We start from the raw sequence: 27,884 nt of genomic DNA on the forward strand, positions 1-27,884 counted from the left end.
CCGCTCTGCCCTCCGTCCCGGCCCGGCGCGGGGCCGCGCACAGCGCTGCGCACGAACACGCGCACTCCCAGCTTTGTATCTAAATCTTTATTAGAACAATCCCCAAGAGCTGTAAAACAGTGAGCAACAACAAAATTAAATATGAAACGCTTTAGTTACCAAAGATGTTTAAACAATACGTTCCTATTTCTGCATAGCAGAAGCGAACAGGTTTTAGAGCTCAAACTGCCGTGCGCTCGTGTTAATTTGGTTTTGGCACGATAATAACATACCTTTAACAATCACATCAATTATTGAAACAGGCAGTAATTTCCATTTCTCAGTCCTTGGAGAGCCTTTCTGTGATTTTACACTTGTTATATGGGAGAAATGCCTGTGGGCTTTCTGTAACATAACGTAACAGACAACTGCAATATTAGTGCTATCAGTATTAATTAAGCGTGAAGAAACAGTTATATTTCTCGTGAAGAAACAATTATATTTCCCACTTGATTACAGCGCAGTACAAATTACTTATTACCTCAAAAATCATCACCTGTATCAAAAGATAAAAATTTAGAATCATTTATAAAACACTTCCAGAATAGCAAACTATCAGTCTTAAAATGGAGAATGAGCTTTATGCTCGTGAGCAACACACACACACACACTGCAGTAGTACCATGTGCATTTCCCAGCTGCTTTCATTCTTATTATGCCCCAATTCTCCCCGCAGCCATACGGGCACGGTGCACGCGGACGCCGCCACCGAAGGCAGAATTGGCCACACTTGGAAGTCCACTATCCCATAAATCAGAGGTATAAAGAAGTCTACCACTGAAAACTGAATGCTCTCACATCATTTTCTTTTAGTTATTTGCAACAGCACACGTGTCACGTGTTTTCTCCTGGGCCAAACAGCACGCTTTCATGACCTGACAACAGCAACAGAAAAATTGTGCGTGTTGCATTATGCAATTTAAATACATCTGACTTTTTTTCTACACTTAAACCTTGTACCAGTTAATTTAAATAAAGAGAGTACTGTTTCTCCTAGCTAGCCTTTTCTGTTGAGTCATTATGTGATGAGAATAAACTTCAGGACATAAGCCAGGTAAAACAACAGCCAGGTAAGGCACTTCGTCAGAGGACACAGGCGTCCAGGCTGAGCAACAAGTGATTGGTGGCAGGGACGTCCCACGTTACAGAGGACAGTCTTCTACAGTCACTTCCATGGCAGCCGATTTTAGAACACTTACTGACCTCCCACAGGATAAGCGTGACATTGTGGCTGCCAGACCATCCTACCAGCCCACTGCGGGACGTGCAACACTGAAATATTTCATACGTTTAAATAGTGATGTTTGAAGGACTACTCAGCATCCTTACGGCACCTGATCCTCAATAACCAACCGCTGGATACTACTCGGAAAAAAACCTCAGTAAGGAAAATAATCTCATTTCACTATTTTTTTTGGGGGGTGGGGGGAAGGGAGAAGTGAAGGGGGAGTTGGAGGGAGGAGGTTCCTTTTTTGTTTGTTTTCTTTACAAAATTTGAAGGCTTGACATTAAAACTTTGGTATAAGACATGCAAATAAAAGCCATCCATTAATACATCACAGGGAGACACAATGAACTAAATCAGAACTAAAGCAAGCGTATTGCATGGATATGATACTGGCTATTTTCTAGTATCTCTTAGTTTCTACATTCTGCTTGTTCAGGGACTTCCAAAGAAGTCTGATGCACATAAAAGGGCCTTTCTTCACAGCCATCCTATCTCTCCAGCTCTTCCACTAGCCAAAAAAATGCGCAGCCTGGGGCTGGGCAGGACGGCAGAAATCCCACCAGCACCTGCTGAGTCCCTCACACACAGCAGCACCACGACAAGCCTCTGGGCTCCCAGGTCCCACCAGCCCATCCCCGACTGGCTGTAAGCAGAGCCACCCACCGCCTGGCACCACGCAGGGCTGCCCTGCCCTCATGGGAATAGTGGGAATTTCATCACCGACTCCTGTTGGCTTAGGATCAAAGAAAACGTAACCTTTTACTGCGTTATACTTAATCACACGTTCCACCCTAAAGCAAAGAAAGGAACTTTACATTTTATTCTAAATAAGCAACAAGGTAGATGCCCAGATCCACAGCTGTTGGCACTGGTACCTGTGGTGTCAATCTCCGGACACCGCTCCACAGGACTAACCGGGGCCATCACCATCAGTCTAAAAACTTTTAAGGGAATTTAAGGGAATTTTAAGGGAAAAATATTTGCAATAATTTCTACTTATTTCATTAGTAGTTTATTTTTAAGCCAATTTTACTATTAAATCATTATTACTTATTTATTCAGTTTATCGATTACAAAATTAATATGGTATTGCTTTTATTTTCACAGTTCTCTTAGTTATATCATAAAGAAAATGGCTTTTCTTTCTTCTCAGAAATGGTGATCACTTACATTCTAAATAATTTATTTTCACAAAATAGTGAGTGGAGCGATTTATACACATTTATATATATTTACTGTATATAAATAATAATGCAATTTAAAACTTTCACTTTTAGAAATTCCTTTAGTAAATGCATAGGTTTGTTACAAAAGTCCTCTAATCAATTAACTGTATACTATTCTGTTACACTTTATTCCTAATAATAATCTCTATGGTTACATTCATGTGATAAAAAAAAGCACGCTGTATTCAGAAATAAGCTTTTGCAGTTGAGGTCCCAGAAAGAGTCTGGGATCCAGTAGCGAAATATAGATTACCTAATGCAGTTTCTTTAGCTGCAAACTAATTGCATGGTAGTTAAAAGATGATAATAAGTAGAGCATGGTCTGTAAGCACAGACAAGTGAGATTTCTATTAACAGTGATATATGCCCATAATGTTGTTGGCTTAACTCTCAGATGACATCTGAGTAATAGGGGCTTCAATATTCACTGCCACACGTGTGATGAGAAAGGAAAGATGATGAAAACAGAAACCGTAAGTCAGTTTTCAGAAGCTATATTTCTCAGCCCTTTCTGTAAGTCAAGTTTATAATATCTCAAGTGAGGTTCTCAAAAACCGAAGGTGCCCACAGTCACTACTTCAGTTGGAAACTGTATGCCTTTATTTTGCATTATTTAAGTCCAAAAGTGAACCACTCATTTATGTTTCAGGGGGAAGAGCTATGGTGCCTGCTGGATCAGAGAGCTCATACCAGCATCCTGCTACTTGCACCTCCATTCACAGGACTCCATGACCCCATCACGCCCATGACTTCAAGCAGGTGGGTGACAACACTCGTGCATTAACTTAACCCCAGGCCTATTGCATAAAGGATAGTCTTTCTGTCTTTGTTGTGATTCAAATGATGACAACCTGAATAAGCCATAAGTCAAAGAGCAAAAATCACTTTGGAATATGTATTGTCAGTAAATTTTCCCCAGAAATAAGAATTCAGATCATTTGGAAAAGAATTTGCCTTTCTTTTTGTAATAGCAAGAGACTCTTTGGGCTAGCAAAGTATTTCCAGCGGCTGAATTCCTGCCATGGATTTAGAAGAGGTACGTCACACGCCAGCTCTTGAAAGTGGAATACCTCATTTAGTACTGTGGAATCCGTGAAAACTAGTGGCATGCCTCAAAACCTTTTTAGTTCAGCTCATGGCAGTAATAAACTTGAAATGTACTCTGTAGACAGAGTATATTTTTTACGAGCAGAGCTGTAACTCAACCCAGTGACAGTTCTACAAAAGGGAGGTTCATAGACCTGAACAGAATGTTAATATGCTTTTTCTAAAATAAAATAAAATAAAATAGTTTCTAACAACCAATAATCTTGATGAGTCTCAAATCTTTTGGAGTTTCTTCCAGTAGCTAATTAATGCTGCGTCATGAGGAGACTCGAGTTCAGTATCTTATTTTTGTATCTTACTGTATAAGCCACTGAGAGACCAGAGACCTGTAGAAAGTGCACTCCTTGGCTCCCAGAACCCACACTGCCATTGCAGTGCCTACTGAGAAGCCTTTCTGAACTAGGCCGATGCAGCGGAGATCCTTGTGTACATACACAGCCAAAACACTGCATTCTGTTTTCCTTTCAGCGCAGCTCATCTTCCTCATGATGTAGAATACAAAGACTCATTAAAGACGGGATATCAACACAAGCATCTGTCTCTTACACATCAGCTAGAAAATGGTACCTTTGCCAACTTGGATCAGATAGAACTTCGTCTGTGTGAACCACAAATCCCTTTTTTAAGCACCATGGGATCCTGTCTCAATTATATCATCTTTTAAGCACACCTCAAAGAAAGCTTCACTTTAAGCAGTACCAACAGAAGACAGAGTAGTCTCAGATTCCTTTCTTCGGGACTACGGCGTACCATCATTTCTTAGAACACACACTTGTCAACTGGATTAAAATGCCTTTACATTTTCAGTGTAGGGAACTATTAATGCATGTATAATCACAGTTTAAATAGCTGACAACCAGCATGTACAAAAAATACAATCATAGCACCATATTTACAAATTCAGTAGCATCTCTGGTTAAGTAGAGACTCCCAAACTATCTTTTTTATGGCTAATTAGGTTACATTTAGTGCTTTCAAAAAATTGCCTGAATATCTTTTACAAATATACACTTATAAAAAGAAATGTTATCAAAACTGCTGTCATTTAAGGCAGCAACTTGTGTTAAAAAAGTTATTAAAACATTATTATAGACTTACAAAAGCTTCAAATTTACATTTTTTCTTTCCATAGGCACTCTATAGACTAAAATGTGGCCTTGTTTCACAGCTGTTAGCTTAAGCTTTTAAACTAATAAAACATTATCAACGCTGCTGATTTTTTAAAGATGTAAGCAAGAGGAAAAAAGAATCACCCACTAACCAGAAGCATCATTTACAGTATTTACTTGTGCCTAATTTATACACATTTTCCTTAAAAGTGACACTGTTTTGATGCTGAGGTTTATTGCATGTTATCCTATTGCCTTCTTAGGGCTTAGCTCCTTCTTCCCTAGAATTCGGTGAAGGCTAGCTGACATGAAGTAGGGTTTTGCTGTAGATCCATCATTTCTTTCCAGGTCTTCACCTGAATTTACGCAGCAAAGCAGCAAACAGCAGAACACCAAACACACGCATGAGAGAAAGAGAGAGAGTTGAAGAAGGGAGAGAGCAAAAGAATCAACATTTCAAAAACTCTCAGGGGAGTGTTCTCAATTGTTAAAATGCTGAAGGACACCATAAAACAACTTTTTTTTTTTTGCAAGTCAGACATTGTTTTACATAAAGCAGAGGCACACGTAATCATTTTTAAATGACAGCGATATATCCTTTTTGTTCTCCATTTCTTTGCCTTGGTGCTGTAAGTGAGGTTTTCAGGAACTCCCAATGCCTCCACAATGCTGGTGGCCACTTTTTTTCTACAGCAGCCTGACATTTTGACCCAGAGGTAGCTTGAGATGAAGTTCTCCAAAAAACCTAATGCTGTCAGTGCACAATATCCTACAGTATTTCCTACTGTACAACACCAAATAGAAGCACGGGAAGCAAAACAGAACATGGATATAAAATAATGAACCTACAGAAGGTTGTGCATACATCACTGTCTGGGTTCAGCCCAGAGTTAATGCCTGGCACAGACAGGTGAACAGTCTCACACTGAAGGGCAATCTGGAAAGATGTGCAGTGGAAAAGGGTTACTGCAACTGCAGCCTTGCAAAGGCAGGCAGCTGTTTCTGAAAAGCCAAACAGAAAGCACCAGTTGCATGGAATGGCCAAAGATGTCAGAGAAAGCAAATCTTTTATATGACAGTATGTACTGCACATATAAATTAACTATAGGTGTCTGGAGTAAACTAAAATGAAAATCTGTTAGTTTTGAGTGAGCCAATCAACTTCCTAAACATCATCAGTTTGATTAACTTGCGTTTTATTCTCAATAACTTGAGTAACCATTTACGTGTTTGTTTTCACTTTAACTTATCTACTGGATGATTATTAGTAGTGTTACATGGTGCTTGTGCCTTTAACACTGACAAAATGTCTTAGGACATACTAAATGCGTGTCCATAAGCTCTTTTAAGAACACCCTATTGTTTTACACTAGTCTGGTATTATCTTACACATAAAACAGAGATTTTTCAAATGTACAGGGATAATCAGCAGTACTGGAACTTCATGAGAAAAAAGGAAATCCCTAGTATATTTTGTTTACTGCATAAAACAATCTGGAACACATGCTGAGAAGAACCAATGGTGTGGCCTTAGAATGACAGGTTTGCATGGAGTGCTGCTCATTTTATTTCAGCCTTCACTCAATACAAGTTATTAATAGTTAAAGAACATCTGAAAAAGAAAAACCAGATATCCACGTGACCTGCAACTCCCTTCTGTTACTTTAAGACTGAGACACACTTCTATACACCAGCATGCATCAAAGAGTGAGTCTGAAAAGCAAAGTAATATTTTCCTCACTCAATCTCCAAGCATGTAAACAGAATTCTGTAAGGAACAGAAAAGGTGCTTTTGTACTCCTCCTGTGACTTGCAGGTATGAACGAAAGAAAACTCAGTACTTACAAAAGCAGAGGAAAAGTGTATCAACACACATTGCATAGACACTGAAGAACCCGTGTGCCACTAGGTAGGAGCCAATAATGACAGTCTACAAAAGAGAAACCACAATAAAACCCAAATGTTAGCTTGACACCAATGTGGCAATGTTAACACAAGTCAGATGCCTACTGCGCTAAGCAAATTTTGGAAGATTTAATTGCATCTCCTTAATTCTATCAGATGCTACCGATGCTGTGGAAATGGATTAGACATTCAAGACATCGCATGCAGTAGCCACCAGTTTTTCAGCTGTCAAACTGAAGCCATTTCAACCTCTATGGAGAATATCTGTAAGCACATTCTGACTCCTTCAAGACAGTAATCTAAAGAATCGCTAATCCTAGAGTTGTTCCGGAGTCTACATGGAGACATCACAGACTTTTTCCATTAGAAGCCACAGTGTCATTGGTGCTTCACCATCAGCCTTTGCTGTTTGGGAAGTCTGAGCAGATAAAATCTATAACCTTTTTTTCCAGAAGGTGCAGAGTTACTGCAGTGTGACTTCTGTCTGAGCAACCCAGAAGAACAGAATATAACAGATCACTCCTCACTGAAAAGCATGACAGGAGCTGTTACCAGAACACAACCTGACCAACCTGAACACCTCAAACTGCCTTCTGTGTTCAAGGGATCATAGTTGCCTTACCAGCAATGGTACCCAGTAGTAATTTAGTGCTGGTGCTTCCTGGGCAAATACTGGTATTCTCTGTGTGAAGAAGAAGAACGCAAGAACACCTGCAAGAAGCACAAAAAATTAGCAATTCTTGGGGTAACTGATTTCTTAACACCTAAAGAAGGGATGTGACAAAAACAACATACAGTAGGCCCAAGGATGGTTTATACTAGAGTTCGTGAATAATAAATTTCTCCATCCTAATTATCTCCTGGATCCGTATTCTGAACAGAAGAGAGATATAAATGAATCATTTACCATAATGATACTCATAGGTCCAGGAAGACTTCAAACAGTTGTTTTATTTCATCACTTTACTGGATTTAATTTCAAAATGATGATGAATAATAATGAAAAAGACAATAATGTGGATAATAACAAAGATGAGTGGGTGGATTTTTTTTTCTAAAATAAAAGCAGTCAACAAAATCCTGCCTTAGATTTTATTGCTTGGAGAAATTCTTAACTATTTCATATTAAAATAAAAAGAAATGGCAGTTCTAGTGAAGTACACAATAATAGATTTAGAACAGAACAGTTCATTTAAAATGGAAGTAGTCAAAACAACTTATTTTTGAAGAGAAAGAAGGCATGAATGAGTTTCAGTATTTCATAGCTTACATTTCAAAATCATTTCAAATCAGTTTTGTGCCCCAGCTTGCAAGGCCTTCCACAGTAATGAGAAAAATTTAGATCTGGTCTTGATAATAATTTTCAATTTCTACTAAAAATATTGTTCTAGTAATCTAGTAATCTTTTAAAGTATACAGAATACAGAATATGCTTATTAGTAAAACAACGTTTTGAAACTGCTGTCACAACATAGATAAGCTGTAAAGAAATACTACCAACCTGAATTTCTCAAAGTGTTTCATTTTTAAAAGATCAATTCAAGCCATGAAGTATCAAAAAATATTTTTTTATATTTACTGACAGCGAAGAAGAACTATGCGGATATTAAAAACATCTTATTTCTTTTACTTTTGGTTGGAGATTTTTTTGAGTGGGACTGGATATGGCACAACGTCATGCCCATCCCCTGCAGACCTGCACCACCTCCTCTCATGTGTGCTGTCTGCTCCCAGGTGAACGTAACGAGCACGTCTGCCCAGTTCTCGTGGGGAGAGAACAGATTATGGCTGATTTATTGGATATGAATTTGATTTGATCCAGCTACAATGCTTTGGCTGAAAGAGTCCTTCTGCTAGCAACACCTGCCAGCCTAATAAAAGCAATTACAGAAAAGATGCCGTCACAACCACACAGGGAATAAAGAGGGGGAAAAAATAAAAATAAAATAATAAAAAAAAAAGTTCAATAGTCAGACCAAAGAGAACCTCTTAACTGTTAACTAAGCATATATGAATATGGGAGGTATACTTGTAGGTAAACAGTAAATAGGAATTTGGAAAAAAATCAATCATCTTACCTACACCACCAGCTACCAGAATTTTCCCCAGGAATAAAAGAAAGTCTGTAACTTTGTCCAGAACTGCAACTCTGTTCAGCAAAGGACAAAGGATACATAGTTATCACAAACCATCAATTTGCATTCTTTTTCATTACATCTATGGATAACTGACAAAATGTGAAGGAGAAGCTGGTATCACAGGCTGACAATGTAACCATGTAGAAAAGCAGCACTAAGATGAACTTCATTACAGCCTAATCCAAGGAGGCAAAAAACCAACCCAAAACAAAAAAACAACCTGAGCATCTTGCTGATTAGGCCTTAACAAATTAGGCCTAATGAATCATGCCTGCAGACTGTCTATTGCTCTTGTTGGTAAAAAAAATAATAATAATAAAAAAAATTAAGTCAAAATACCCTTATTTCAAACTTTCTGTTAGGGTCACAGACAAGCTAGCCCAAAAGAGGCAAAATAAACACCATAACAAAAAGCAAAGTCTTTGTAGATTGTTGGTAGGTCCTCTTTTCGCTTGGTCTCATCTGGCCACATTTCATGACTCCATGACATGCCACATCCACATAACTATTTTAAGATACCTTGGTATAACACCAAAGGTAGGAGGTCTCAAAGTAGAGGGACAGTCACTGATGAATGAATGAATGAAGGCAGACAGAAAAACAGACAGTAAATTTGCAGACTTCACTGAAAGCAACAGCTGCGGCCTTCTGCTTGAAATCCTGCCAGCCTGTCTTATCAGAAATTGCTGGTAAATAATGGCATGGAAAATGAGCTTTGCATCATCAGCCTCATGCCAGCACTGTGCATATGGTGATATACAGTACTGACTGCCATGATGGATAAGCGTTAACAAATTTAAAGAGAATAAATCATTATTAGCCCGTGGGAAATCAAGAACTGAAGGAAAACGCACAAAATAAACAAAACTGTTTAAAACAATAACATTATATGCCTGTATTTTAGCTATTACTCTTAGTAAGAGCAGAAGTGCAAAGGACAATGAGGTGGTCATTCTGAGAGGAAACAAAGGCATCTTCTTTTTCCTCCTGCAGAGGCAGCACCTGATATTAACGCAGGGTAACGGAGCGGATGTATTCTATTTTCCCATGTCCAGTCCTTTCCTCCACTATTTTAAGCACTGGTTCCATTTTGCTCTCTTTCAACATCCCCTTCAATTCCTCTCTTCCTCCCAGTCCTTCACTAAATAATATAAACTACTTTTTGAGCTGTTTGAGCAGGTCCAAAGCAGGGACACGAGGGTGCTCAGAGGGCTGGAGCACCTCTCCTGGAGACAAGCGGAGGGAGATGGGCGTGTTCAGCCTGGAGAAAAGAAGGCTCTGGGGAGATCTCTTTGTGGCCTTCCAGTACAGTAACAGGATGATATGCACCAGATGGGCTTTAGGGTCCCTCCCAACTCCAGTCATTCTATGATTCCATGATCATCCCATTGCTTTTTATCCACAGATCTTCTCACATAGGGCTTCCATTAGTTACTTACAGGCAGAATTACAATCTCGTATGTGCTTAGGATTTTAAAAGAACAATCTAAACAGAACAGTTAAATTAGATCAAATTTGCATAGGTTACTATGCTAGACAGCTTCCTTTTACCAACTGGTTATTAGAAGTAATGACCATGTCTATAGACAGAACCATTAATAGTTGGAGCAGAAGTGGAAGAGAAAGGAAGTGTGTCTTCAGAGTGCAATAGCAGCAAATCCTGACATTTCCAAGGACTGGGAGATGGCCCCTTACCTCACCACATTTCTCATGAGCAGAAAGAATGCCTCCTTTGCTGAGGTGCAGAAGTTTTTACCATAAATGGCAATCTGCAAAATAACAGCACTGTTAAGTATTTTAGAGGATTAGGACACCTCGTACTGAAGTCACACTGCACGTAGTGCACAGCTCCCTCCAGTGCACGGCCTGTGAATGCTCCCGTGAACACAAGGCACTTCTCCCAATCACCTGTTTCCTCACAACGCTTCCCATCAGACTGTGACACAGATTCATCTTCCAAATCACCTGACCTCGAGCATGCTGCTCCTTACGGATCTCAAAGGTTACAATAGTTTTCCAAAGAGAGCAAAAAATGCTACTTGCTGAGGGATTCTTCTCTTGGCTAGCTACCCATGTGAGATTTATAGCCAGTGGAAAAGGAACAGGTGCTTGAAGAGCAGAAGTGAGTTGAGCCACTTAGATAATGACTTGGACCTGACTCTGTCTCAAGAAGAAATCAGCAGTATCAGTATCAAAGTCAGTGGATTTACGTCAGCATGAAGTATGGCCACTGAAATTATAGAGGAACAAAACCATTTCATCTTTCTGGAATAATGTCTACAAAGCGGGTAGTGTCTAGAAAGCTCTTCTGGAGTGCAGTCAGTTTGCCAGCTGTAAACAAGATTTCAAAAACAATAACGTGGGTCAAAATGGACCGAGTAGTCCCACTTACTTTGAGATAATGCCTGTGACTAGCATTCAATCACTTAAATTATTTCAAATCAGAACTCCTAAGGTGAAATATGTAATCTATTTATTTAGGTGACAATCTGGGATTCCTCTTTCAGAAGCCAAAATAACAGGATTTATTTTAGAGTAACATCACTGCTGCTGCTAATAGAATTTGTGCTTTTGTCTTCCTAGAGCAAATACAGACACCACACACCTTCTGATTTCCTTATTCAAACACTGCCTCCAAACAGAAGTGTCACATCAACACGCAATAAAAAACAAATTAGCATTCCTGTTGAAGTAGGACTCCAGCTGCAGAATCAGAGGGGGAAATTAACCAGTGCTGCCATTCCCTTCCACTTTCTTTGTAGGGTAGGGAGAATGGACAAGGACAGGCAAGAAAAGGCAGAACTTAGAAGAAGAAAAAAACCCTTACTTTTCCATTGTAGCACCACATGCACTTCCTGAAAACTCCCATAACTCACTCTATTTATTCAGCAGATTCTAGTACTGCTGGCTGTTTACCAACTAGTAGTTGCTAGGGTATTTTAGTGTCCCAGACAGGGGAGACCACATGCAAAGACAGCACATACCATGATGTAGGCATTTCTGTTTATAAATTTTAAGAATCTTTCCAAACACCAGAAACAGCATTTGAGGCAGCAGAGTAGAAATCTAGTGAAGGAGTTCTGTGTACCTGAAAAAAAGAGAAAGTACATCACAGTCAGAGCTTAGGAACAGTTTTCAGAAACAGAAACATGCTGAGAAGAAAATCTTAAAGCTGTGGCAAAAGCAGAAACGTCATTTCTTTTTTTCCTGGGTACAGACTCTACTTCCTAACCAAATTTAGCTTAATAGCTTTCAGTTAGATGAGATTCATGCCCCACATGAACTCTGCATTGAAGATCCAATTTACTCAATTTCAGCAAATCATCACAAACTCAATGGCTGTCAAATAGAACTGCAATGGCTACTACTAATGTGGAATTCATCTCTTTTCATTCCTGAAAAATCATCCGGAGAAAGGAAGGAAATAATTTACCAAAGGAATTTTTAATAACCTAGTGCTGATTCATAAATCCCACCTTTCAGTTTGTGATCCAAGTACTCCAGTATTACTCTGATCAGCTGGACAATTGCAAGAATTAAGGCTCCAAATGCCAGTGAACCAGTATGGTATCTAAAACAAAATAAATGCTATTTAATGGTTGTATTCACATTAGTTAGTTCTGTCAAAACTTCAGCTTAATCACAGTGGCACTGAATATGCGTTCCCTATCAGCACAACCCAGCCCTTTGAGCAGTTCTGGAAAAGACGTAACTGTTTCAGAATAAAGTCAGTCCTAGTCTGGGCAGAGTATCCATGGGAGAAGAATTATAACAACCTAGCTGTAAGCTGAACTGCCAATCAATTATCTCATAAAGAGATAAAACATTTCATAAAGAGAGAAACATCTCATAAAGAGATAAAACACAAAAGCCTCATAAAGAGAGGCTCACTAATCCTATACCCAGGTTTTTAAAATGTGTGTATTCCTTAATTTCTATTAGTCAGCTGTGCACTTCTTGAATCAGTGCATCCTCTAAGCTGACAGGAAGCACCACACTTTTAATAATGAGAAAAGCTAAGCCTCTAATGACAGTAGGTTAGGGCACAGGACGGAACACAGAGCAAAAATAGTGGGCTGCACATCCTGAACAACGCTCTGTCTTGCTTCACCCACACTCAAAACAGGAGAAGGATTGTCCTACCAAAAGCTCACCTCCGCAAGCACAGAGGCACAATTGCAGGTGGGGAACCCAAATGAGCCACTCAGAGGAAAGGACAGCCAATCCCAAGAGAGCCATCAGTCCCTTGGCTCAGATGTAAAGCCCATCAAGGTGAGTCAACAAGAATTGACTTCCTTGAGCACCTTTCAGACTGGAGGGTGTTAACGACTTGGGGTACTGGACACATTCTGGGTTGCAAGGGAAAAGAATCAGAGATTATGAGATGCTTAGGGGAGGAATTAAAGGCAAGTGAAGGGAGGAATCAAGCTTGAGGAACAAGCATGGTTAAAAATGAGGGATAAGGATACAAAAAGGGCCAGCTGCATATAAATAGCTATAGGTCAGCAAAGTTCTCTGGCCATGCACTGCATCTGATCAACACAGTCTGACCTATCTTACTAAATTCCATCTCCAGCTATTTTCCTTAGTGAGGGACCTGCATGCTAGAAGCTCAACTAAGACCACAGGTTAGAGTGCCTGTGCAACTATGCTGCCAGTAATTGGAGCAAATGAGAGTATGCAAGTGTGACTGTCAGCAGATATTAAGGTTAATTAGCTGGTGAGTAGCTTAGGTAGCTTGGGAGCGAAGTATGTGCATATTTCCCTAAAGCTGAAACTACAGGATGAGTTGGCTACTAGAGGGACCTGAGGGTCCTGGTCAACCACTGGAGAGATTGTAGGATCTGTGGATCAGCTGAGACCTTTTTGTGTATTTGTCTCCAGGAGTAAGGCACCTGGAGAAAGTGGCTGCTGGAGGAGCCAGGGGTTCTGGAAACTGCCAGCGACAGATGTCTAAGGGTTACTGAGAGTTACGTGTGTGTGCGAGTGTGTGTTTGTCTGTCTGTCTGCCTGTCAGAGAGGAAAAGAGTGTGTAGGAACAACTGGAGCAGGGCTGTGAGACTCAGGGATTCATACATCCAGCTGTGAGTAACTGGGGAATTTGGGGATCCAAGCACCAGCTACTGCACTCACAAGTGTCTAAGGCTACTGGTGGGATATGCACCTTTAACATATGTGTATGTGTACAATTACATATCCATAAAATTGGATAAAAATTTAGGGGATAGTGGGAATTACATACACCAGCAGACTTCAAACTGATCAGTAAGGGACTCCGTAGAGGGGAACATGCTGATGCCACTAGGGCTCTTGGTGTTCGTGCAAGTACTCTGAGTGTGTGTAGGTCAACCTGCACGGCCAGCTGTGTATGTATGTGCTGCATACATGTATTTGGGTGCGTATGTCTACTGGGAACAGCTGCTCAGCTTTGTAAGGGGCTGGACCTTGCAGCATCAAGATACAGCTGCCTTGCCCTGCTGGGCTACTGGATTCATGATCCCCCTAAAAAATACACTTTCTGGCTAATCATTTTCAGTTTATATTCTCCATCTGGTTTCCTTAACTTTAAAAAGAGCACTTGCTGAATAAATTAGAAGGCTGACATAAAGCTTCACAGTCTTACCGTATTGCCCGTCCAAATGAAGAGAAGAGTGGCCACAGTGGAATATCAGCTGGTTTTCGAGAAGCCCAGTAGTAAGAGGCAAAGGCACCAGCAAGGGTACACTGACCCAGTGCAATTGCAAAGTTTACCAGCCAGAGAAAGACAAAGGCATTGGCTAACTGAAAGATGAAGATGTACTTATGGTACAGGCTTTCTCCTCCATAAAAAGCAAATGTACATTGAGCACCCGGGCATAATTTTGTTACATTGGTTGTATTAAATGTCTGCATGGAAAGAAAAAGAAACAACACAATGAATTCTGTGTACAGTATTTCTAGTTCAGTGGCAATATAGTATCATATAATTCTGCTTGATGTTTCCTTAACTTATCCAACACTGCATTCCAATAGTACATGAGCTTTTTACATAAGGAGATGCTTTAGACTTTAATGTAGTTAGCAAAAAAAGGGCTGTTGATCACTTGCCTGACACAAAAATTAATGGAATTTGAATTTCAGGAGTATCCTTTTAAGATACATATATTGCTATGGTTTCATCAAGGAAAACATACCCAGGTAAAAAAGTATATACTATTTATTTGAAATCAGTAGACCAAATCAGCACCTTGGGTAAATCACTCATTTGAACTGAAATGAAGCGAGGACAATGAAATAGAAACTTTACAAATTCAAAAGCAACTTTCTAAATAAATCTGTATTTCTCTCTCTCTCCTTCTCACCCTGTAAAATAGAACCACTAATATCCACCCTTATAGGATAGTTCAGAAGAATAATTGGTTTATGCCTGTAAATTGCTTTGAACAAAGAAGTGTTATCTGAAGTATACTATTTGCAGATTTAATATGAAGAATAATTCTTCTAAAATGTGCATGTTTCCTAGCACTGCATTTAATAGCAATTAAGAAGTGCAATTAGTGTAATTTTTACTAAAGGTAAACACTAGTTACACTTACCTCTGGGTCACAAGTCAGGTTTGCATACTTGCACAGTGTTTGATTAGCCATTACTTTATACACAGGTTCTCCTGATGTAGCTAGAAAACTTAATGAAATGTTTTAAGGAGGAATCACAGAACTAGGCTTTGAGCAACTTAAGACTCTGCAGTGGGGAACAACTGGTATTAAAGAGCCTGTGTAGATATCAGAACCATTATTTTTGCTATGCAGATACGTACACAAGGGTCTGAAAGACATGACAGAATATTCTCATTACTCAGAGAACTAAGTCAACCTCTATCTCTGAACTATAAAGCCTCACCAGAAAGGGCAAGGGGAAGTGTAGGGGCTGACCTGCTGGAGAGGAGCTAGGCCTCCTGGTGCACAACAGGTTGGCCATGAGCCAGCAGTGCCCCTTTGGTCAAGAAGACCAATGGTATCCTGGAGTGCATTAAAAAGAGCATGGCCAGCAGGTCAAGGGAGGTGATCCTCCCCCTCTACTCTGCCTGGTGAGGTCACATTTGGAACACACAGTACAGTTCTGGCCAGTTCAAAACAGACAAGGATCTCCTAAAAGGGATTCAGCAAGGGGCCACAAAGATGATACAGGGTTGGAGCATCTTCCCTACAAGGAAAGGCTGGGTGACCTGGGTCTGTTCAGCGTGGGGAAAAGAAGACTAAGGGGGGGATCTGATAGATGTTTATAATAATCTAAAGAGAGGTGGGAAGCAAATGGATGAGGCCAGGCTCTTCTTGGTGGTGCATAGGGATAGGACAAGGAGTAATGGCCTAAAACTTCAACACAGGGAGTGCCGTACTAACATGCAGAAGAAATTCTCTTCGGTAAGGGTGAGGGAGCACTGGGAGAGGTTGCCCAGAGAGGCAGTGGAGTCCCCTTCTATGGAGGTATTCAGTACCCATCTGGACGCCCACCTGTGCGACCTACTGTAGGGTACCAGCTTTAGCAGGAGGTTGGACTCAGTGGTTGGACTCAGTGATCTCCTGAGGCTCCTTCCAACCCCTGCAATTCTGTGATTGTGATTCTGCAATAACCTTGAAGGCAGCCTCGGTCTCTCCTGCACATCTACCTATGGCAAGGCAGTTTATGCAGTGGTTCTTTGATTACTCTGCTTTGATGAAAGTAGACACAGAGCACAAGGATAAACTGACGTTGTCCTGAACAACAATGCCTGAACTTTGTGGTATGCGAAAGAAGAAAACTTTGTTTTCAAAAAGCAATGTTCCTGCTTCCAATACCTTGTCAAATCCCTGCTTTTCCAGGAACAAACAGTGGTGGCTGAGAGAACTCCATGCACTGTTAAGTTCTCATTCCTCTCCTACACTTTTCTGAACAAAGACCACTTGGAAACTCCCCAGCTAAGAGACCACTAACAACGGGCCTGTAGAGCAAGCAGCACATTAAATGCCATATTCCTTCTTTGCTGAGGACTTTTTTTCAACTGTTAAAGTCAACCTTAAGTAGTACACATGATCCTTACTGCCTTGGCAGAAATTAAGTCCACTGTCCAAATTATACATTGCACCCAAATATGCAGTGAGAAACAATCTTGCATCAATGCAGCAAGTGACAGGTGACTAAACAGGCTCTTGATACTGGCTTGGTTAGGTGATATCACAGAGCATGATCTTCTCTTTTAGAGCAGAAAAACGTTATCCACAGAGGTGAACAGGCAGAAGGATACACAGCTGTCACAGCCCAGTAGGAAATGCAAATTGCAATGAGTATGAAGGTGACAATTGGGTAGAACAACGTAGACATTATGTAGCCAATAGCCCTATAAAAGAAATAAAATACATCAGTAAGTTACAACAATTTAAGCAGCACACTTTTTATCAGCTCCTAATATAATCCTTTTTAGTCTGAGCTACTTGATGATGGTGGTAGCATAATCTGGAGTTAGGACCTCAGAATTCTGCAGGCTCACATCTTTACTTCAGCATTTCTACCACTCCACTTCACTGGCACCAGTATAGTTGAAGTCATCTATTTGCCATTCAAGCCTGTCTTCTATTTCTCCACTTCTGCTTCACAGATCCTGCCCTTTCAGGGTTGCAGACGTCTGAAGACATTACCCTCTACTGCCATACCCCACGCTGCTCAGATCCTATGCCTTCTCTTCAGACCCAGCATAGCCTGAAATCACTCCTTACTACTTTGTATTTGAGGACTTTTTTCACAGCCCCTTTCCTAGCTTAAGTATTAGCTTGTTTGGGTAGGCATTCAACTTCTCTTCAGAATTCCAGGACATTCTGATACCTTCCTGTGACTGTGACTTTCCTTGCATGTGCCATAGTAGAGCTGAAGTTTCAGCTGGAAAGCTGAAAGAACAATAAGCCTTGCACTGTTGAGCCCTTGAGCCCCTTTCTACATCAGGCCTGTTAGAGACTCGTAATCTACCGACACTTCTTGAGGCTCGAATGAGCAGAGTAGATGCCATTGTTCTTCTGGGAGTTGATGGATACAGCCCCCCTGGGTACTGCGGTGTGTCACAGACAAATACCTTTAGCTGGGTACGAGACACTGGGTGCGATACTGCAGAATACATTTTTTGTTCACTTAAGCTTATAGACCAGTTAACTTTACACTCGCACACCTACTTCCCCTCCTTCAAATTTTCTTTCCATTGACTCCATAAACTTATCACAAGCCTATTGGTTCCTATTGCTGGTCATTTTTCTTGTATGACAGGTGGTACTTCAGATGCCATTTGTTCTAGAGGAGGCAGTTTTCAGAACATAAAAGGTGACCAATTTACTCAGCTTTTGATGCCAAACCACTAAGTGCTGTGGGGGACAGCTGTGGGAGCTGTCACGTGCACTCAAGAGGTACATGCCAAGTTCTACCTGAGTCTATAAATACAAAAGTACATTAAGAGTCACAAAGGAGGACATAGCTTTATGCTGTCTGAGAAATAATCACTAGGTATTAGCAGAAGTTCAGTACTGCATTGTTCAGTAGTTAATGGTAGCTCTGTTAGTTACTATTAAAACCACAGACTGTTATGCAAAAAAACTGTTAACTGTCTCCAACTTTGGACTTCAGGTCAATTGTTAGTATTATAATTGTAATACTTTAAGAGAATAGTTAAAAGGTATTGAAAAACATAATTTGACTTCCAGTCATTAAAAAATATATATTTTTTTTCTTCCTGAATAAACTGCATGGTCAGTTACGCTTACAGTAATCACAGAGTGCACCTTGTGTTCTGCATGAGAGTAAAACTATTGCCCTCCAGTGACCATGCTGCTGAAAAACTGTAGAATGTTGCTACTTCTCAGCAGAAAGTTTATAACACTTCTGAAATCCTTGTAACTGTCAAGGCTATGCAGAAAATTGTTGCAGACAGTTAAAAGCATTCCTGAGTTTATGAAACAAGAATTAAAGAGTATCATTTAGTTCTGCCCATTTTAACTGCTATGCCCTACTTGTACAATGACATAAGAAAGAAATGAGCACTTGACTGAATGCAGAGCTTCAGTATTTCTCAATCACAAAAATCCCAAATTCTGATTCCTGAGCACCATAGCGCCAATAGGGGTGGCAGAAAGCGTACACAGATATACTCAGAGCTAAGTTTATGAGCTGTAGTAACAGAGCCCTACTGCCAAGGAAGATTTTTTCAGCAGGTGTCAGTCAGAGCTTAGGCCTACCTGTAATGAAATCCAAGGGGTTGATTATTTCAAGCCCTTTTCCCCTTTGTTATATAATCAGTTTTAAAAAGAACTAAGCATAGGCACTGTATAAAACAGGAACCATTGCAAATAAAGTCTATGCAGATTTCAGGAAACACAAAATGAAATCTCCTGGTCCTTCAGCTACCACATCCTGCTCTGCTTTCTCCTTTGCTCAGAGTGAAAAGAAGTGTCTTGGACTGAGCCATTTTACAATGTCCGGTCATGGAAGTCTCTTCAGATTCATTCTTGTCCACACAGAAGTTTCACTGAAGTCAGAAGAATCCAGTCTTTTCAGAATAACAGCCACTGTAACACTCCACCACCAGTATGGCACTTTGGAGACAATCCAGTGACAGTGCAAGGCTGGCAAATATAGGTTCTCAGGCTCCTATTAATATTGTACCACACTCAGCATTTCAACTGATACACCCTTTTACACTGAGAACACATAGTACCAGTGTGTACGTACTCCTAAGGCAAGGAACTGAGACATAAGAAATGTCCTATTGCAAAACAGAAAGCAAAATCTCATCAACAGAGAATGAACATTCCATATGCTATCCATTATTCTCAACAAATCCAGTACTGCGCATTTACTCCCAACATTGTAGTACGAGATGAAGCTCAAGATGATTATACCCTAGAGATCATTTTAATAAATTTTAAAATATTTTAAAGTCAGACAAACATACCTACTACCTTCCTTTAACAGTGCAATAGCAATCCGGATCCTATTTCTTAGGAAGATCAGCATCAATATGATTATGATCTCAACAACACAAAGTAATATCACTGTAGGTAACAACAACAAAAAAAGATCAAATTTATCAAGAATCAAACGAACACACTGCCTTTGTAAATTGCTTTTTTTTTACCTCATCTGATATTTCACACTACTGTTCATGAATTCCATGAGATTCTCTGCTAAAGTAGATTTCCTTCTGTGTCATTGCTGCTAATCGTCAATTTCATGTCACAACTTTTTACGTGACAGCATAGGGCAATTCTACACATAGGGAATTAGTCAGAATGTAGCACCCAAACATTAGCATTTCTACTTTTACAGGAAAAATGGAAGATAACATCCTAAGGCAAAGATAATCATCCACTTAAATATGACTGCAACATTTCACCTTAAAAACGGTTTATCCTTAGCAAATTATATTTTTCATAAACAAGCATTTTCCGAGTTAATGCTTTACTGCTACTAGTTTGCAGCATCTAGATGCAATAAGATAAATAAAAAGATGAGTTAATTTTCTCATGAAGAGTGTGTTTTCGTGATGCATATTGTTCTAACATTTAAATACACTTAAATCATTAGTTCTGTTTGTGTATTAACTCGGTAGGAGCTTCTTTAATTTCACATTAAGGAAAAAAAAAAAAGAAAATCAAAGAGAAAAAAAAGAAAGCCTAGGATAGGACATTTGGAGAAATTATTTGCAGCTTCCAGTCATGCTGCTGGAATCTTACAAACTGAGTTCTGAAAGCAGAGTGGCATGTCCCAGAACATTACTTCTCTTAGCAATGTTTGAGTCATTAACCAGATCTGGTTCAAAGAGTCTGCTTCAGTCTAATTTCTATTTATGTCAGTTCAAAACCTACTTTTGCAGTAAAAAGAAAAAATATATATCTGGACTTCATGTTGGGTAGTCTGGGTCCTGAAACACATCTCTTCTGACTCTGAGACTTATCCATAAGTTTGGGTGCTTTAAACAGTTAGATGACATCTGAACCAGCCCTCTGGCCATCAGAACTGCAGTTGGCAAATAATCACTGTGGTGCTCAGAGCAAAGTTTTTGTTATATGCATTTCAGTACCTATTTCGATACAGGTTCCCATGAAAGAAAAGATCATCAGGTTTCACTTCTCATTTCATTTCAGTTCTTTTAAGTTAATGAGACTTGTCCCATTGTAAAAAAAAAGAAAGCAAAGTTAACACATTATGAGTTCTAGACTAGGACTGAGAGGGCCCATATTTTCTTCAAGGATATTTAATTGCTTTGCTGGGTGAAATAATTTAACTCCTGACTACCTTAGTTTACTAATCTGAAAGTGACATTGACCTCCAGATAGACTCCATACTGGCTGCTAAGCGTCAGGCAGGAGAAGAGATAGGAGAGCTACAAGAGGTTGGAGACATGACATAATACAGTCATAAGATCCTCTACAGATAGCATACTAGAAATATTTGCCTCAACAATATGTAAAAAGATGCCTCACGATCTTGACAATCCAGTGAAGACACAAAACAAAGAAAGGCGATTAACCTCGATGCTACCATTCTGTTAATTCAGCTACTCATAGGGAGAAGAAGAGTTTTATCTAGACTGTATTCCATTCACCATCCCAGCTAAAGAGCCTGCATGCCTTCTAGCAGAGCAGTAACAGCAGTGGAATTTATATTTTCCACGCATTTGTTCTGTCTTCTGTCCCTTCTTCCCTGGGGAGATGTGAACGTTGCAAGCTCTCATATTCCAGTAGAATTTTGTTTTAAATATAGGTGCACATGCCCCTGAAAGAGAAGGCAATGAAGCACTCTTGAAAACAAAGCCAACCAAATTTGTGAAGGGTCATTCTACAGTCTTAGAGCAGACACCAAAAAAAACCTGATCATAATGAGTTCTACAAAGTTCTTCAATGACCTGATCATAAAGAGTTCCACAAAGATGTACAGTTATTAATCTTATCTCCGGGGCTCTCAAAGAGAGAGAATAAGTGGACCGGGAGAGAAAAATGCCCTTTTGCGACTTCATCAGGACTAACTTCTTGCTCATTGTGAAGACAGAACATACAAGAAGTGTAATACACAAGTATGTTTCTCACTGCCATCAGCAGTGTAATTGCTTTTTTTCCCCAAATATTCTATCCTCCTGCAAAAAACAGATATTTTATACAATACAAAGAAAAAGAATTCTTCTTACCTCTCTGAGTGACGTGTTTAGAAGGCAGACACTGTAACAAGACACTGATTCATTTTCCTGAATATCCATTAAGTGATATCAGTTTTAAAGGGCACTTACTAAATGCTAGCCACGTTTGCCTCAGCTGTAGGTACACTCGGAAGTCTGTCTGGAATCCAATATCGTAAACAGTGAGGTCAGATCCAGGTATTCCTTTGAGATGATCATACTCCCAGTAACAATGCCAGATGCCTTTTAAAAAGCAATCAATATAAAATGTGCATTTCTGAAGACTGCGAAGACAAGTTTTTTTTAAATAATCTTCTACAAGCCAAGTGTTCTGTCCTCAGCATGTCAGGTAAGCAAAAAACAAAAATGCATTACTGTGGGACCAGTAAACTAAGAAATAACATATATAAAAAGAAATATCAGTACAAATGAATAGAAAGTGAACCATGGGTAGATAATTCGAGTACATATATCTGCTGTCGTGACAGCAGAGCTGAATTTTTACTAAGTTTCGCTGCCATTTAAGCCCTTCACTATTAACCATGTCCAAAACAATACATTACTTCCCCCTGTTGTAAAATTCATATAATTACTGACTTTCCTTGCCCAAGCATAAGCAGTAAGGAAAAACAGCCTCACAGGCTAGATTACACTTACCATAGCCTATAATTCCAATCACACCAAATATGAAAATCCAGAAGAGAACCCCAGCTGTGAACCTCAACAGCACAAGGAAGAGCAGGCTCACTATCATTGCAATGAACAGCCCACTGGAGAGATAAGAGACAGAAACAAAAAGTGAGAAAAGTATGAGAATCTTCTCTATCATGCACATCTGTTATTCCAAACAAAGGTCACTTTGGACAAACAAAAGTCCCAGGCTGGATGGGACTTTGAGCAACCTGGTCTAATGGGAGGTAATGATCTTAAAGATCCCTTCCAACTCAAACCATTCTATAATTCAATCCAACTATTCTAAAATTGCATTTTCAAAGCATCCTATTTGAAATGTGGAAACTAGCTTTCAGAATGTATAATTTCTGTCCAAAACCAGTCATTTCCTCTCCAGCCTACCTATGACATATCCTATGAAGGAACATGCACCATAGACCTGATTTCAATACAAGATTTAGACAGAAGTGAGCTTGCTGAATATCCGTGTGATTTTCTTGCCACTGATAATTGTGAGCACAAAATAAGACAATGAAAAGGCTGTCCTCCCACCAGTGGCAAAAAATCTTTAAAAGCTGATAATTTATGTTTCTCAATTGTTCTTTATATGCACTTCATTAGCCAAAGTTTATGTATTTACTGTTTTATGAATGGACTTTCATTTAGGCTTCAGTAATATGTGCTTAATATGTGCATGTTATAGGCTCTCACCTAGCAAAAACTTCAGCTTCTGTTTTGATAGACCCAAGTCCTTCAAAAGTAGCATAAATAGGCTACGAATGCATATTTACTTACACTTTTGCTTCAGGCAAAACACCTGCTTTTGTTTCGGTGCTATTTTTATTGATTGGTGATTAGTGAGTATTAATTGCAAGATAAAGCTAACGCTGTTCTATATTTTTTGTTCTTGGTTTTGCTGCACCTGTTGCATTGGCACTAGCAGATTTATAATAGATTTGGCTATATACTGTGAGCAAGAACTCAGAAATAATTCTTTCTCTCTCTCTCTCTCTACATATATATACTAGTGACACTTAGCAAGTATAATAGTTTTGAAAATCTTTAAAGTTTCAGTTTCGGAATTACCACATAGACAGTTCTTGCAATACAAGATGTCACCTCCTGATTTTTCCTGGTAGGATATAAAAGCTGATTCCAAATCAACTGCCATTCTACGCACGTGTGCTGTGCTGTCCTCTGCTCATGTACAAACACTGCTATAATGCAATGAAAGGAAGTTACAGTTGCTCCCTGAGTTTAAATGTAGAATTGGCAACAAACACATACATGATCTATTTTTTCATTTCTTCACACTCCGAAGTGGCTTTGGAAAATATACAGTTACTCATTAAAATCTTACATTAATATCCAATACCAAGAAATGGCATAGTCTTCAAAAATTTTCATTCCAACTGATCTTGCATCCAGGACATTGTTGATACCACTGAGAAAAGACAAACCCAAGAAAAGGTTGCTTTAGGTAGAGAAGCAGAATTTATTTAAACAACAGATAACCTCCAGTAAACAAATTTGAAATATCATTGCTAATAATATGACTATGTTACTATTACTCAGCTTCAGTTCTGTAAGTAAGCCAACGTCAATCTTAGGTATGTCGAAGAAGATTCTAAATTAAAAAATTCAGAAAAAAAATCTACACATCTCCTGATACAGCTTTATTTTAAAAGCTCTATAAGTGCTAATTATTACTAGTCATAATTGCTTATTATGTCACAAGAAAATCATGTATTGTTAAGCATGTACTAAAAGACATCAGTTGTGACTCCAGGAGAGTCTACCTGCAAGGGATATGTTATCATACATCACTTTTAGACCATCAGACACATATTAAAAACAGGAAGCACTCTCATGAGATGAAATGCCTATAGTACTAGGACAGTCCATGTTAGCAGAAAGGCTAAGCACAGGAAATAGCACAGCACACTAGGGTCTCATTTTTAGCCTTCTTCAACTTTCTTTAATGCTTTTCTTTATTTCTTTTGCTAGGAAAAGAAAAAACAAACACAAGAACTATTTAAAAGCTGACAATTACTTTGAGACAATCAAACTAAAACTTTTAGTTCCCTGCTCATTTCCGTACTCCATGGTGTTAGTTTCCCCTCCTGGGACTGTGCAGTTGCTCAGGCACAAAGAGACCATCTATTAGCAACTCTTGCCTGGACATCTTCAGCCTAAATTATTTCACAATCTCAGAATGCAACAAATGAGCAGTAAAGAATGGTAGAACCTACTTTGCAGCTTCCCTGAGGTCAGTTACATTTCTTGTTTTCCCTCTTCCATCTTTGAACGTAGTCTGGTTTGCCACAGTTAGGACACCATTCTTTGTGGAGAAGTCTGGGAAGCATCTCTTAAGAACTATTCAAAATATCAAAACAAAGCATACATATTGCATTTCATGACAAGGTTCACTTTCATCCTCTAAAAGCAGATGCGACAAATTCTATCATATTTAAATTGTTTCAATTTTATTATCTCAATTGTTTTTCACTTGATGATCTATTGATATGCTGGCTTTGAAAGATCTTGGAAGAGTCAGTATATACAATATGATATTTTTTCTACTCTGGGACATCTTGTCCTATGTTTGTACAAGTTCAGGCATAACGGAAGCATTGTTTTCAACTGGAGATTCAAAATCAAAAAACAATAGTAGTATTTGTAGTAGTTGAAAATTGTGTAAAAAATGCAGAATTACTCTGCCAGTATCTCGGCTGCTTACAAATACTGCAATGCCTGAAATATTCACTTACATGGCAATAATCAAACCAGTCTCCGGGGACAGATTCAACAAAACTGGTCACTAATGGTATTAAGACCCAAACCAAAACATAACAGCAAGCATCAGTGCCTCACATGAAAACTGCAATAGCAGTTATTGTCACTAGATATTCTGGGAGAAGAGGCAGTGGAAAAAAAACACAGAAAAACTATTTGTTAGATGAAAGGAGGGGTGAATTGCAAATGAGAATTAAAAGGAGAGATAGGCACATATTCTGCTTTGTTGCCCGGCTCTTTCCTGCAAAATGTTCAGGTTTTCATTTGGAAAAGGAAAGCAGATCACTCCTCCTACACAGCTGTTTTTTACGTAACAGTTCTGCGCTATCCTTATCTGGTTCCAACACATAATGAGACCAGGGCTCAATATTCAGTCTAGAATATCTGTCCTACCAAATATTCTGAGAATACAATTAATACGTCCCTCTTCCTCCCTTTGGAATCTTTGCTGCATAATGTAGTTTGATAGAAGATAGTAGCTCTGCAAATCAATTTTCTGACTTTTGGGTCACTATATCAATTTTTATAAGAATTCTTAACTTTTACTTTTTTCTAAGTGAATCTGTGGTGGTTTTTGTTTTTGTTTTTACACCCGCCCCTGGTTTACACAATGTCTACATGAAAAAGCAAACAGCAGTTTCTCATTTTCAAGCAGTGGCAGATACTCTTGGTACTACAGTCCTGCAGCTGAGACCAACTCTGAGGTCTATCAGAAATGCCTGCTAACCGTAGAGACAGAAATGTCTTCTGGCCTCTTTATTACTGATCTATATTCCTTACAGAGCCAGCATTACAAGTGAAAATTGAGCCGCACTGTAATCAGGCTCAAGTACCCTCCAAACTTTAACAGCTGTCCATATGATCCTTTGTGCATTCACAGTATTTTCTTGAAGCCAATGGGGTTGCTTGCTCATGTGCTTAACTTGAATTGTAAATTTTTTCAGTATTAGTGGTGATTCATGAGGAAGAAAATGCTCAGCTTGACCGGAGCACATGCTGAATGTTCACAGACAGCAGCTAGAAAAAAAATATCTTTATACTTTTAAGCTTTACAAATGATTGACAGTCACTAACAGCTAACAGCTCCTAGATACCTTGCCACAAAACATTTTTCAGATCGGAGTTGTGCTTTACTGTGAATACTAAAAATCATCTAAGATGTGTGTAAGAAGTAGAACCACTCACAAGGCCTGCTTGGAATGATCATCGAAGGACAATCTTCATCACGTAGGACTTGAGCAACAGACTAAAAAGGGGAAAATAGGAATGCTGAATACACAGCAGAATAACAAAATGCCTTTAATTTCTCACTCAGTCTGACAAAATGTCCCAAATTGGGATTTGTAGCCTCCTCCCTGAATTTGACTGGTGGAACTGCAAGAGATATTCATGATGTGAGAATCCATACTGTCAATGTGATTTTGGAAAAAACTATTCTTATTGCTTTTTCTAGCATTAAAAAAATAAAAAAATCTTCTCACTTTGAGTCTGCATCTGGGTCAGAGGTGACTGACAAGTTGTTCCTTAACTCTTCTTGCTTTTTTCTCTTCAGGAGGAGTAAGAATTTAAAACAATTAATTTAGTTGATTTGCAAAGTGTTTAAAGATGAGAGAAATACCTACAGTACCATTCAGTGCAAAATAAATTTTGTTAAAGACAGATCAATTTTTATAGCGAAAAAAATAGACTAAGTAGCTGTAAATGACACATCAGCATTAAGAACTTGGTTAAGATACTCTGCTCTACTGCTGTGGTGTATCTAAGTTCTGGAGAACACCGCCTGCCACAGTACTGCATCTACATGGGTAGCTGCAGATATCTTTGTAAGCAAACAGTAATCACTGAAAGAGGGAACTTGGTGTGCATAAAAGATCGAAGCCGTGAGTAAATCAGTGCCCAACCTTATATATGGAAATACTCCTAATATGGTGATACTGGAATAATCTAAAGCTCTAATATAGTTCAGCAAAATCAGGAACATTGCCTGAAGAATGAATGTATCCCATCACCTTTTGATACATACACACCTTGCGAGGATTGTTAAAACCAGGTCTGCAGTACTGCTTGAAGTAATTCCACTGATCTGGCCTGTATCTGTAGGAAGCTTGAACATCAATGTAGGTTGCAAACCTGTCTGGGCACTTTGAGACACAAAGCTGCAAAAAAAAAAAAGCAAAATACATGCATAGAATATCTCAAGTTGGAAGGGACCCACAGGGATCACTAAATCCAATCCCTAGCTCCAAACAGCACCACACAAAACCCAAACCATATGTCTGAGACTGGTGTCATCTGTGGATCCCAGTGAACTACAATAGCAAGTTTGTAAATCCACAGTCTTACTCTAAAACTGAGCCTCTTTACATGTCGGTTCTTTTTTTCTCTCTCGAACTAATCTGACATGAAAGGGGCAGGAATTAAAGATCTTACTTGCAGTTTAAAAGAGGAACTCTCAAACTAAAGTTTCTTCAGCATTTTTACAAACAAACCAACCAACCT

At 39.2% G+C, this 27,884-nt stretch overlaps 1 protein-coding gene across 1 annotated transcript in view; it reads right to left on the bottom strand.

Moving 5' to 3' along the window:
- Positions 1–72: 72 nt before the first annotated feature.
- Positions 73–27,884, bottom strand: part of SLC44A5 (solute carrier family 44 member 5) — a 41,900-nt gene continuing 14,088 nt past the window's right edge. Inside the window, exons 5-21 of the mRNA XM_031554872.1 lie at positions 27,413–27,541; positions 26,571–26,631; positions 24,842–24,965; positions 23,950–24,033; positions 22,575–22,687; positions 22,029–22,160; positions 19,698–19,797; positions 17,013–17,105; positions 15,328–15,415; positions 14,376–14,638; positions 12,229–12,323; positions 11,737–11,840; positions 10,448–10,521; positions 8,693–8,763; positions 7,237–7,325; positions 6,555–6,639; positions 73–5,065 (exon numbers count right to left, since the gene is read on the bottom strand). Coding sequence (XP_031410732.1) covers positions 4,953–5,065; positions 6,555–6,639; positions 7,237–7,325; positions 8,693–8,763; positions 10,448–10,521; positions 11,737–11,840; positions 12,229–12,323; positions 14,376–14,638; positions 15,328–15,415; positions 17,013–17,105; positions 19,698–19,797; positions 22,029–22,160; positions 22,575–22,687; positions 23,950–24,033; positions 24,842–24,965; positions 26,571–26,631; positions 27,413–27,541 — 1,818 coding nt within the window. The 3' untranslated portion in view covers positions 73–4,952. The remainder of the gene's footprint in view (positions 5,066–6,554; positions 6,640–7,236; positions 7,326–8,692; positions 8,764–10,447; positions 10,522–11,736; positions 11,841–12,228; positions 12,324–14,375; positions 14,639–15,327; positions 15,416–17,012; positions 17,106–19,697; positions 19,798–22,028; positions 22,161–22,574; positions 22,688–23,949; positions 24,034–24,841; positions 24,966–26,570; positions 26,632–27,412; positions 27,542–27,884) is intronic.

This window comes from Meleagris gallopavo, chromosome 10 (assembly GCF_000146605.3).
Source record: "Meleagris gallopavo isolate NT-WF06-2002-E0010 breed Aviagen turkey brand Nicholas breeding stock chromosome 10, Turkey_5.1, whole genome shotgun sequence".
Classification (NCBI taxonomy): domain Eukaryota; kingdom Metazoa; phylum Chordata; class Aves; order Galliformes; family Phasianidae; genus Meleagris; species Meleagris gallopavo.